The sequence below is a fragment of the Bidens hawaiensis genome, unplaced genomic scaffold (assembly GCF_021521415.1).
Source record: "Bidens hawaiensis isolate Kalapana, Puna unplaced genomic scaffold, B.hawaiensis_p1.1 tig00028012_1, whole genome shotgun sequence".
In the NCBI taxonomy this organism is placed as follows: domain Eukaryota; kingdom Viridiplantae; phylum Streptophyta; class Magnoliopsida; order Asterales; family Asteraceae; genus Bidens; species Bidens hawaiensis.
This window is the reverse complement of record NW_027505109.1, coordinates 246904-260054: the sequence shown is the minus strand read 5'-3', so window position 1 is coordinate 260054 and position 13151 is coordinate 246904. Positions and strand designations below refer to the sequence as shown.

The window sequence follows — 13151 nt, the reverse complement described above, 5'->3', positions numbered from 1 at the left end:
CAAGCCCAAAACCATCGAGCAACCTCAAATACTGGTATGCATTTACTCTGGTGACAACAGTAATCATACCCCCCCTATATTTAGTTTTTAGACATTTCCTAAAATCTTCTCCATGGTGGAATTCAACGGTAAAGTGGTCAAGGTTTCCCTGAAACCGAATTATATAGAAAAAACTAAAAATTGTTTTGTTGATTAATGTATAATAGTTGATTACGACCCAGATTTCGTTATGATATGTTAATCTCTAAACCCTAAATATTATGCATTCATCAAAGAAACGATTTTTAGTTTTTTCCGTACAATTCGGTTTCACAGAATTGCTTTGACCACTTTACCATTGAATTCCACCATGGGGGAGAGTTTAGGAACCGTCTAGAAACTAAATACGAGAGGAGGGGGTATGATTACTGTTGTCGACAGAGTAAATGCAGACTTGTTTTGGGCTTGGATAACGCTCTCTAGGGTTATAGAAAAAAAACTGACTTGAATTGACAAAATTTCAAACTTTGGACTGAATTGGCAAAAGTATCAAACCACGGGGACGAAAATAACCAATAACTCAAAATAAAAGGGAGAAAGACAAAAATACCCTTAAACTAACGGCATATCTGGATGTCGTTAGACGGATAGGACGTAATTGGCTAATATTTAAAACTATGAGGACTAAATTGACAAAAATACAAATTTTGGACTGAAGTGGCGAAAGTAGCAAACCACAGGGACGAAAATGGCCATTAACTCTAATGTTAATTGTATGTATTTAAGGTTAACTTAAAAATTGGCTAATAAATTTTAAAAGTAGACATTTGTAATAGGACAAATAAGAAAATAAAATATTTACACTTTTAATTAGAATAATTAATTATTGTATTATTTTTGTTTATTAGTATGGTAAGATAAGGTTAGATTTCAAAAATAAAAACCCAATTTTCCAATTTAAAAGTGAACCTGTTTGTATACACCATGACAATATGTTCCATCACATGGTAACATCTCCTGACCACCGTATAATAATAATAATAATAATAATAATAATAATAGTATAATAGTCTCAGTCACGCTAATAATCCTAGTCCCGTTCCACTGAATGCGCCTTCACCATACACTCCTCCACCATCAACACCACTTAAATCCCAACCGTCCATCTGTAAAGCCCCACCATACTTTCCCAACGCCCTCTCCTATTCAACCCCCTCACAATATCCATAACATAATAATATTTCAAATCCGCCTTTAATCCACATTTCACGTCCACAACCGCTCCGGTGGGTGGATGGGACACTCACAGTCCGTTATCCGCCGCCGTGATAACGCCGTCGGTCACAATTCCAGATCCATGACGGTTGTTAACAATCCGGTTAAAAATCCGGTTAAGGATCCGAAGGAATTACGTTCGTTTCTAACGGAGAAACAGATTATCGACGATGACGTAACTGATGACGTCACTGATTCCGGTGATATATCGATTCTACCGGACGCGTGTTTAGCTACCGTGTTCCAGTTTCTCGGATCCGGTGACAGGAAACAGTGTTCACTCGTGTGCCGGCGGTGGTTAGAGATTGAAGGACAAAGCCGTCACCGGATTACACTCAACGCGCAATCGGAACTCGTATCCGCCGTACCGTCACTGTTTAACCGGTTTGACTCGGTAACGAAGTTATCGTTGAAATGTGACCGTAGATCAGTAAGCATCGACGACGACGCGCTTGTGTTAATATCTCAACGGTGTCGGAATCTCACGCGCCTGAAGCTTCGTTCGTGTAGACAGTTGACCGATTTAGGTATGGCTAGTTTTGCTAAGAATTGTAAAGGTTTGAAGAGGCTTTCGTGTGGATCGTGTACTTTTGGTGCGAAAGGAATGAATGCTGTGGTGGATAATTGTTCGTCTCTTGAGGAGTTGTCGGTGAAACGGTTACGCTGTATTAGTAATGGGAATGGGAATGGTAATGTGGTAATGGAACCGGTGGGACCGGGTGTAGCGGCGTCATCGCTTAAGTTTATTTGTTTGAAGGATCTTTATAACGCGCAGTGTTTCGGACCGCTTATAATGGCGTCGAAGAATTTGAAGACGTTGAAGTTGTTTAGGTGTTCTGGAGATTGGGATAGATTACTGGAGTTGGTTACGGATCGTCTTAACGGATTGGTTGAGGTTCATTTGGAACGGTTGCAGATGAGTGATGCGGGCCTTTCTGCGCTGTCGATTTGTCAGGATTTGGAAATACTGCATATTTTGAAAACGCCGGATTGTTCGAATGTGGGTTTGGTTACGGTTGCTGAGAGTTGTAAGCTTTTGAGGAAGCTTCATATTGACGGTTGGAAGACGAATAGGATTAACGATGATGGGTTGATTGGTGTATCGAAACATTGTCCTAATCTTCAGGAATTGGTGTTAATTGGGGTTAATTCAACTCGTGTGAGTTTGGAGCTTTTAGCCACGAATTGCTTGAAGCTAGAGCGATTGGCGTTGTGTGGGAGTGAGACTGTTGGTGATGATGAGATTTCGTGCATTGCTGAGAAATGTGCGGCTTTGAAGAAGCTTTGTATTAAGAGTTGTCCGGTATCTGATCATGGAATGGAAGCGCTTGCTAATGGGTGTCCTAATTTGGTGAAAGTGAAGGTGAAGAAGTGTCGTGGAGTGACGGGTGATGGTGCTGGTTGGTTGAGGGCTAGTAGGGAGTCGTTGGCGGTGAATTTGGACCCTGCGGAAGTTGATAGTCAAGATGCGGGTAGTGATGGTGTTCAAGATGAAAACCCTATTGCAGTTAACCAGATTGAAGGAGCTGGTAATGCTGCTGCTGCTGCTTCCAGTAGCACTAGTAGATCAACGTCATTCAAGGCCCGATTGGGCCTTATTGCTGGCAGAAATTTAGTGTCTTGCACGTTTAGGAAGTGGTCAAGCTTCGGCGGTGGTTCAAGGTGTCATTAATGGTTTGTTATACTGTCTTGTTTTAACTTTGTGATTTGAGTGCTTATGGGTTTGTTGTGTATTCTGCCTTGTTTGCTTACTAAAGCTGGTCTGCATTGATGGCATTTTAATCAAATTTGATCTTTGTTGTTTGTTGTTTGTTGTTTTCATATATGATAAGCTGATTTGTTTGGTTTCAGTTAATCATTAAAGACATAAGATGATTGATGACTAGATGATTGATGACTATTTGCATTATGCCATTATTAAGTATATGCTAATGTTGTTGAACTTGTGAAATAAAGTATTGAGTATATCAATGAAAAGTTGGACAATACTCTTGGCCAACCACTCACCTCTTGTTGTTATTATACCATTAATTGAGTAATTATTTTGCAAGCTAATGGACGATTCACATGTTTCTGTAGATTATAAGTCACATGATGCAGTCACAATCTCATTTGATATTTGAAACTTTTCATGATGGAAACAAATAAATACAAATTCATACATGATTTATAACATCAATCAATCAACTTAAACAACATATACACAAAATAGAAGGTAATTCGATTGGTGTGTATCCTCAAAGTTGAGCATTATTTTGTCCAGTGATAAAAAGTACCAGAAACTAGTATTTAGTAACGCGGTGGTGGCGGATATATTTCAATAGATGGAGGTGGTGGGTACCCTCCTGGTGCTTGTTGTGTAGGATAGCCTTGTGGTGCTGGATATGCTGTTTGTGGCGCATACGTGGCGGCTGATGGTGGATACGTTGTCTGCGGTGGATACGTGGCGGCTGATGGTGGATATGTTGTCTGCGATGGATATGTGGTGGTGCCGGGAACCAAATTTTGAAAGGGAGATGAACTAGGAGGGTAAGTTGAGTTACCAGAAGATGGAGGGTATCCAGCAGGAGGAGGATATGAATTTAGAGGGTATCCAGCAGGAGGAGGATATGTTGAATTTAGAGGGTATCCAGCAGGAGGAGGATATGTTGAATTTGGAAGGTAAGATGGTAAAAGTGACGCCATTGGATTTGACTTAGGAGGGTAAGATGGGAAAGGAGAAGATGTGCATACACCAGCAGGAGCTGTCGGGTAGATAGACGGTGCGTTTGTGTAGGGCGCGGTAGGACCTGGCGGTGGGACAGCAGGGTAACCTGCAGGTGGAGCATATTTAGTATCCATGGTGGTAGTGGAGGAGATGGGCAGTAGTTGACTATTATAATTAGACGATAGTTTGATGATCTAAAGATCAGTAAATGGAACTGGTCGTATATATAGATAATTCAGTCTAGTTGGAAACCAGTAGGTGTTGAGCTACAGCTTTATTCCAAGGTTGACTTGTTCTTATCTTATACAAGGCAAAACGTTTATTTAAAACTCACCAAGCACACCATAAATTTGACGTTTTCAAACGACAATGCGTGTAAACAAGACTAGAAGGTTCTTGCTACTGGGTGGGTTAGGCACTAATTCTTTGTTTTGTAGTGCATTTTGGTACAATTAATTTTCCTAATTTTTCCATCTTTCATTTACATTGAATTTTGCACGTTAGGGAAAGCTTTGAAACTTCTTTTTGGGTTTTGTATATTACATAAAGCTCGATAACTCGATAGTAGTATACTTATAAGCTCAAGTTCAACTCATTATATATTTTGAACTTTTAACTTGAGCTTCATATGATTTCAACTTTAATTAGCTCAAACCAAACTTGGTTGCTTGATCAAAGTGACTCAAGACCAAGAGTAGAATTTCATAAATTAAAGTCAAAATTTATTTTTAAAAATATTCCATGGCAGCTTTTTAGTTTTGTCAGAAAGATGGTTTTATTGAATTTAGGAATTATAATACTTGAAAACAAAGAATCCGAATTTACGGTCGAGAGTTTCATTTAAAGAGAGAAAAGAAAAGAAAGGAAAGTTACAATTTTACCATTATATCCTTGGGTTACCTCCTAGTGTCCATTACTCGTTTCTCTAAACCATAAAATTAACGATCTGAACTTGAAATATAGCTCAAAAACAACTGAGCTCTTATTTACAAACATATGAATTTGCTAAACTGGGAGGTTCAAAAACAAAATTCCAAAATAGAAAGGAGCAATTTCAAATGCAAGACCAAATATAACCAGTTCAGGGATTCAGGAAAATCAAAATCAAATCCACCATAACTTCAACTACATAATCAACATCAAAACATGGATTATGCCCTAATTAAGAAATTAATTAACAGAACAAGATGAAGAACTAACTTACCTCAGCTCGTCAGGGGACATAATTGCACGAAGAATATACTCATTTGGAGATGATAAATGGCGATTGAGGCATAGGGAAGGTATTTCGTGTACTCATCCCGTTTGATCACCTCCTCTCCTCTTCTTCCTTTTCTATGGAGTACTCTGATGATAAGGATGAATAGCTGGTTGGAGAAGATAAGAATTATTTGACCTAAATAAAATAAGAAGAGGATAATATTGTAATTACAATCCTTTTCTTTTCCTTTCCCTCCTGTTCTCTCCAATTTGGAAAGAAAGTAAAGACTATCATCAATTTTATCTCTTTTCATTTCCTTCCATTATAAAACTCTGCAACATCTCTTTCCCCTTAAATTCTCCCACTTTCCTTTCCTTTCTCTTCAAAAATCAACTCTAGAACACAGTATTAGTAAGAGAAAACTTAATTGAATGAAACCGATCGAAATACAAAAAAAACTACATTGATAAGAGAATGTTATGTCTTAACGAATCATTCAAGACTCCTTTTATACCCCAGCCATATGATCAATTTGTCTTTAATAGAAGGAATTGACCGTTTGAGATATGAAAGACGTGTAGTGTTCCGACCGTTAGAAGCATAGATTGAAGAACCAGGAATATTAACCCATGAATCCGGCTTGATAAGCCCATAAAGACGTAGAGAAACCGCCGGGGGGGGGGGGGGGGGTGAACCAATTGCCCAAACATGAGAGCATTAAAATTTAAAAATATGATGAGGATTTAATTGGAAATTAAAGTATAGTTTAACTCTCACCGGATTACTATTCCACTTTATCATTCTTGCATGTATTTAAATGATCAAAATACACACATCATTTAAAGATTAATCTTAAACTAACAACGATAGACGAACTTATAAGCCTTGGTAAATACATAATGTTGATTGATTAATTATTCTTTTTCGCTGTTTCACTCTAACTCCCGTGCAAACTGTAAAAATATATACACATATACTTAAGTTCGTTGTATCATTATTTTATCTATACAAGCAATGAATAACATTTCTAACGCAAGCGTGTTAAAGCAATTAAAGGGGGGGGGGGGTATCTAGGATCAAACTTGGATAATGAGAGGTTGGTAATTGTTATGAACCTAGCGCTGTGTTCCTGAGTTAATCTAAGGGTGGAAAAGAAATCAAATTGAAAGAAAGAAAAATATTATTGTGTTTCATAGGTTTTTTTGAGGGAAGGAAAAGAAAAAAAATTAGAGAAAATTATGTTCATGAGTTTAATTAAATGGGAGAAAATAAAATAGACGGAAAGAAACCAAAGAGAAATAAATAATAGGAAATATTTTCTTTTTAATTTAGAAAGAAATAAAAAGAAAATAAATAAAAAATAAAATAAGAAAGAAATGGAAATAAATTTTTTATTTATTTATTTTCTTTTCTCTTTCTAAGTAAACTCAGGAGTAGAGCGTTGGAGATGGAATAAAACATAAAAATGTGAGATGCATATTCACAGATAGAGGTGCAAAAAAAACTCGAATTCGGAACTGGATCCGAAAAAAAAACTTTGAACCATTATTTTTATACCTGGGTTTTTAATACCCGAACCCGACCCTACCCGTAGGGTACGGATAGGGTATGCATTTTAGTACCAAAACCCGTACCCGAACCGGACCCGATTTTTACCCAGTAATACCCAAAAACCCGAACCAGTTCCATACCCGGAACATGATTTTTCAAATACCCGATCTATACCCGAAATTACCTGAAAAATAATTAGAAAATTATAACAAATCACAAAAATAAATTGAAGGAAAAAGTAAGGAAATAAAAGGAGAGAAAATTTCATCCCACATTGGTGGAGGAAAGAAAATGAGAAGCTTCCACCATGGTATAAATAGGATTGTAAGTCCTTGTCCCACATCGCTAAATTACAAAACTAGTGAGCTCTTTATAAGAAAGAAAACTCATATGTTAATGTTCTTATAAGACATATCACACCCAGTGCGCGCACGAGCGAAGTGCGATGGGCGCAATGTGGCGCTTTGATGGCGCACTTTGCACTTCGCACCGCTTAAGAGCCGTCTTAGTATTTTTGTCGAAAATTAAGATTCTTAATAATCCTTCCATCGCGATACGCGACGGGTTTAGATTAGCCTCATCGCGTAGCGCGATTACGTGTAATATTATCCAGAAACTTGACGGCATAGCGATACGCGATGGATTCCCAAAAGTAACACATCGCGTATCGCGACGTGGAAGTTACGCAGACGTGACACGTTGCATGCCACGTGGCGTGCCACGTAGCATGCCTAGGGCTGACTCGGCCAAGCTATGAGATTCTTCGCGATACGCGACGCCTGTTGTGTATGGCTATCGCGTATCTCGATGGGGTCCAAAATCAGCAATAAATAGATTGGCAACGGGACATTCATCTCACGCTCAAAACTCTTTTTTCTCTCTGAATTTTCACACACAAGTTAAGAGTATAATATAATACCGAGTGTTGTAGCGATATCCTATCCGATCGAAAGAAACTAATATACACGAATCCAAAAGCTCTGCCTATTAAGGTAAGACATTGTGCCATCGTGTAAAGTTTATACTCTCGTGATTATCGTTATGATTATTGGTTTTATACTAATCTAGATATATACATTGTGTTTATCCTAGGTGCTTAATACCAAGAGACATTTTCTTAAATTGTAAACCTGCAAGGTGAGACATTCGAGTTTTTGCACCCCTCACATTTGTGTGAGACAACTGTGTTTCCGACACTGTCATAATGATTTCAAAACTTATAAAACTCATGACAGATGGTCTAAATGGTTTCAAATATATTTTTAAAGTATTTTAAATACATTACAGTGATTAAGTCTCTGTAGACTTACGGGACGGTTACTACTGGTATTGTGGGGTTTTGTATACAAGGCTTGCCAACTAGGCTATTATACGTAACTTATTGGACAAGTGTTAGCCAATAAGTAATATGACCACAGTCATAGATACGGTCGAGTGACAAGTACCTTTCGGTAATTTGTAAGCAGGCAGGTGTAAAAACATCTTAATGCTGTAACTATAAAATGTGTCATTTACAAATGAATGTACTCACCGGTATTTCTTGCTGATCAAATATTTTAAACATGTTTCAGGTGACTTGTTAGAGACAAATGAATGATGCATGCGGGCTTCCAGCTTAAATAAGTGGCTTGTCACCAGAATAAGGAAACGTGTTTTGTAAATTAGGGTTTAATCATATAAAACTTATGTTTGTATCAAAAGGGATTAATTCCCGGTTTATCATAATAATAATTAAGGTGTTTTTATAACTCTGATCATTTTTCCTAACTACGGTTCTGATGAAATATTCCGTTGCAAAATAATTTAATAAACACCGATACCACCAATCAATGTTCACGGCTTCCCTCCCAGGGTATAGGGGTTGGGGGCAGTGATAAAAATACCCAAAAAAATACCCCTAAAAAGTGCAACCCCAAAAAAAAATCCAATCTATACCTGTAAATAAACCGAAAAATATGGTTTATTTAATACCCGAAAATAAGGTATTCAAATACCCTGTTTTAGAATACCTAGTTCTATACCCGACCCGAACCCGTACCCGACCTACCCGTAGGGTACGGATATGGTATGCATTTTAGTACCAAAACCCGTACCTGAACCGGACCCGATTTGTACCCAGTATACCCGAAAACCCGAACCAGTTCCCTACCCGGAACCGGGTTTTTCAAGTACCCAATCTATACGCGAAATTTCCCAAAAAATAATTAGAAAATACCCGAAAAATACCCTTATAAAGTGCAACCCCTAAAAAATCAAATCTTTACCCGTAAAAAACCCGAAAATATGGTTTTTTAATACCCGAAAATAAGGTATTCAAATACCCGTTTTTAAAATACTCGGTTCAATACCCGACCCGAACCGAACCCGATACATAGGGTATGGTTTTTAGAGGCAATACCCGGACCTGAACCCGACCCGGGTATTGCTAATACCCAATTTTCCAATATCCGATCATATCTGAATCCGGTTCCATACCTGAACCTAGGTTTTTCTAATACCCGATTTGTGCACCTCTACTCACAGAGTCACAGTTAGAGGTGCACAGATCGAGTTTTTCTAATACCCGGGTCCGGGTATGAATCCGGTTTGGGTATGATCGGGTATTGGAAAATCTGGTATTGAGAGAAATCGGGTAGGGTATTGACGAGAAAAACTCAACCCTATGTACCCGGGTTGGGTATAATCGGATTTGGGTATTAGAACCAGGTACGACCGGGTATTAATACCCGGTTTTGAATTTGTAAATTATTTATTTGTTTTTAAATTTGTTTAAAATTTAAATTTGCTTTGTAATTTATAAAAAGAACTAAACTGTATTACGAAAACCATAAACCGACTTAAGTACAAATTATTTACTTAATAATATGCATTTTAAAAAAAACTTAAACATAAAAGTTGTGAAGTAAACATAAAAATATAACATAAAAACTCATGTATTATTTTGGGTATTAGAAAACTGTTATCGGGTATTTGGTATAACCGGGTATGGGTATGGGGTGTGACCGGTTTCGGGTATTTACGGGTATAAATCGGGCGCGGTTCCGGGTACGGGTATTGAGCTCACAAAGCATACCCTATCAATACCCTACGGGTATGGTCGGTTCCGGTTTCGGGTATAGAATACCCGGGTATAAGGAAAACCGGTTCCGGGTATTTTTTTCGGGTCCGATTCCGGGTTTTTTTTCAACCTCTAGTCATAGTCACAACTTTTATCCCGAACAACTTTGAGCCAATAAGCCCAAGTTGAAAGCCCAATTTATGACCCAATAAGCCCAGATCTATTTACAACCACACAAAGGAAAGGAAGATGGCTACATTACATCCATTATCCAATCATCCAAATGAGAATCTATATATAAGGACCCAAACGTTAAACTATCTATTTGTAGGTCCCAAAACAACACAAATATCATCTCCGACACAAACAACATTGACATCTCTATAACTCCATTTATCCATTCCGTTTAATAAATGGGTTGTTTTCTCAATGGCCTATTTAAATAACCGGGTCATATTCAGATTGACATAATTAACATGTTAAATAAACAACTCGACCAACTAGCCATATAACTCGTTTTTTACAACCCACCAACCCAATTAACTTGTTTGCAGCTTGATAATTACTCATTTGACATATTTAGATATGTGCTTAACAAATTATGTTCAGATTACACGCTTTGAAGTGTGCGAGTTACACGTAACTAGAACCAAATTTGAAACGAGATTAGATGTAATTTAAAGCCCCAACAACAAGATTCGAATTATGATTGCAACCAGAATTGCAAATTGTTCAAATACCAGGAATCCAAATGATGATACATGAAATAATTCAACAATATTTACAAATATAAAATCTGATCAACAAAAGCATCCATCAGATTTCGTGTAAATCACAAACTCAAACGCTGTTCCTCTTCAACTTCGTTGGCGTTGCGAAAATCCTCTTGAGCGCACTGATCTCCAGCGGGCTGTTCTTACTCTGTTACAAATCCATCAAATATTAACCAAGTCAACAAACCTTAAAACTTACAAAAAAACATAATCAACATTCATTAACTTATGAACTTACCTTTGAGCAGGTACCACGTCGAACATCGCAAATAGGATAATCATGTGGGCAACAACTGTAATGATCATCACAGCAAGACGCGCCCTCTAACGGACAACACCCCCAAACAAAACAGTATCCATAATATTCATAGATACAACAGCAAGTTGTACTTTCAGGGCAAGTACTATACTCATCACACACCACTTCAGGTGAGGGTGGAGACGGTGGAGTGGGACCCGGGTTCGGTGGGTTAGCACCTGTCTTAATTGCGTATGAAGCCTCCATTGCAATACCGCACTTCCCTGTATTCTCTTTAATGTTTCTTTCCATCCTCAAGTAACCAGACTCTCCCCATGCCGCGCCCCATGAGTTTTTTACAATCCAATAGTCTTTTCCATTTTCCGTCCCGTACCCAACTACTAGCACACCATGGTCTAGAGCAGTCCCACACGAGCCAGTGAAGATACCCGAAGTGTAGAACTGGAATTCCCTGCCACCGGCTTCAATGGCTACAGCTATCGGTTGGTTTGCAGCCGCCTTTTTGAGTGATGATTCGTCGTTCACCGGGACATCTTCATAACCATCAATCGTAACAACCTTTGCGTTTTTCTATAAAAACATATACATGACATAAGAGTATATTAGCTAAGGTTTATTGTTATATTATTACTATAATTTGAACATATGTTGTAACTAGAATATAAATAGTTGATTAATAATACACAATACTTTGTTAGCGTCGCATCTGCCATCTCTACCCGTGTAGGGGTAATCTTCTTCCGTGTCAATACCACCATTATTTATTATGAACTCGAAAGCATAGTCCATAAGACCTCCATTACATCCTTCATTGTAAGACGTATCACAATTCACCAATTCTTGCTCTGAAACCGAGATCAGATCACCAGTCACGAGCTGGTTGATTCCTTCCACTGATCCCGTGGCCGAGAATGCCCAACAACTTCCTGAAATTCAAATAATAACTTTCCCAATCAATTACCAAAATAGACAATGTTACTTGTGTTTTTTTCCAAAAATAAACATTCAAATCTAGCCTACAATTTTTTAATCATTCCATTACTCTAATGAGAAGTCGCCAACTCGTCACGTCAGACTAGCCCGCTAAGCTAAGCCTTAGCCGGCCTTTTTTGCACTTAAAATCAATAAAAATTACGATAAGACCCAACTTCAAGTTAACGCATGTCATCACTCACCAATAATTTAAATTTAGCTTACAAATCTAGTTTAGAAAACACATTGACATAATGACATCATTCGGTAGGCTAAGAGGGCACAAGCTGGTGTAACCAACTTGTTTTTTCTTAGCCTACAAGACAAAAAGCTAAGTAAATGTATTTGTAGGCTAAACTTAGCCTACAAGTGACATTCCAGTTGGTCAGTTATGGATTCATCAATTTCATAACCCAAAAAGGCCGGCTAGCTAAGCTTCCTTAGCCAACTAGTCCACCGGCTGGTCCAACTTGACGCAACCTGATTGGTCGAAAAGGTAAATGTTGTGGAATAAAATTATGTGTCTATTATAATAAAAAAAATGGTTAAGATTATTATTTTGGTAATTTTCCCTTATGTTATTCTAGAAAAGGTAAATTCAGGGATTACTAGATACTACGAAGTCCGTATATTATGGTGCTTAGCTGTATACTTACTTGTATATATATATTTGCTAATCATGATCTACTTTAACTATAACGATATATATATATATATATATATATTTAAACTGAAATAATAACCACAACAAACAAACAAACAACTAACTAACCGCAGCTTCCTTGATCTTTAACCTCAGTAACAGCACCGTGATCTCTCCAGTCAACGGCATCCGGCAACGAATCACCCGATCTAAAAGCATACCGATCACTCTTAACCTTATTCAACAACGTCTTCTTCTTCTTACCATCAATCTTCTTAACACCAGTATAAATCGTACGGTACTCTTCGTTAGTCAGATCAGCAAACTTATTAACTCCAAGCTTATAGGGGTGGTCACCAGCGTTGTGTTCATCGATGAACTTAAGGTTGTCTTTGAAGATCTGGAACCTACGGTCTTTTTCTCCGACAGCGTTGTATGTTTTGCGGTGTTGTACGAGGAATGACTCGTAGAGGGCGTTGACTTCGTCGTCAGTGCGCCAGGTGTGTTTGTTGTCGTAGGTTATGATGGACATGTCTGGGGTGGTGGCTAAGGAGATGGTGAAGAGTGTGAAGAGTATAAAGATTATTGAAGACACTGAAGAGGTGTTCATGGTGTTGAATGGTGGATGAGAGATGATATGAGGAGAGAGGTGGAGTGGAAAGTGGGGTGGGGGGTATTGATTTATAAAGTGTGATTGAAAAAGGTTTGATTGGTTTTGGAATACTTTATGTTG

At 38.0% G+C, this 13151-nt stretch overlaps 2 protein-coding genes and 1 long non-coding RNA gene across 3 annotated transcripts; 2 read left to right on the top strand and 1 right to left on the bottom strand.

The window, feature by feature from the left end:
- The first annotated feature begins 1135 nt into the window (after positions 1–1135).
- On the top strand, positions 1136–3123 carry LOC143610777 (F-box protein At1g47056-like). Its single transcript, XM_077085162.1, has one exon. It carries the CDS (start codon positions 1274–1276, stop codon positions 2924–2926), a length of 1653 nt encoding a protein of 550 aa, XP_076941277.1. The 5' UTR covers positions 1136–1273; the 3' UTR covers positions 2927–3123.
- A 532-nt stretch (positions 3124–3655) lies between these two features.
- On the top strand, positions 3656–4284 carry LOC143610778 (uncharacterized). The gene is made up of 3 exons (XR_013149646.1): positions 3656–3792; positions 3841–3879; positions 3916–4284. It is a non-coding gene; the product is annotated as an uncharacterized LOC143610778 (long non-coding RNA).
- Positions 4285–10440: 6156 nt separating this feature from the next.
- Positions 10441–13043, bottom strand: LOC143610784 (cysteine proteinase mucunain-like). Its single transcript, XM_077085169.1, has 4 exons — positions 12548–13043; positions 11494–11729; positions 10783–11373; positions 10441–10692 (listed from the first exon to the last, which is right to left on the bottom strand). The coding sequence occupies exons 1-4, from the start codon at positions 13026–13028 to the stop codon at positions 10612–10614; spliced, it is 1389 nt and encodes a 462-aa protein (XP_076941284.1). The 5' UTR covers positions 13029–13043; the 3' UTR covers positions 10441–10611.
- Positions 13044–13151: the final 108 nt, after the last annotated feature.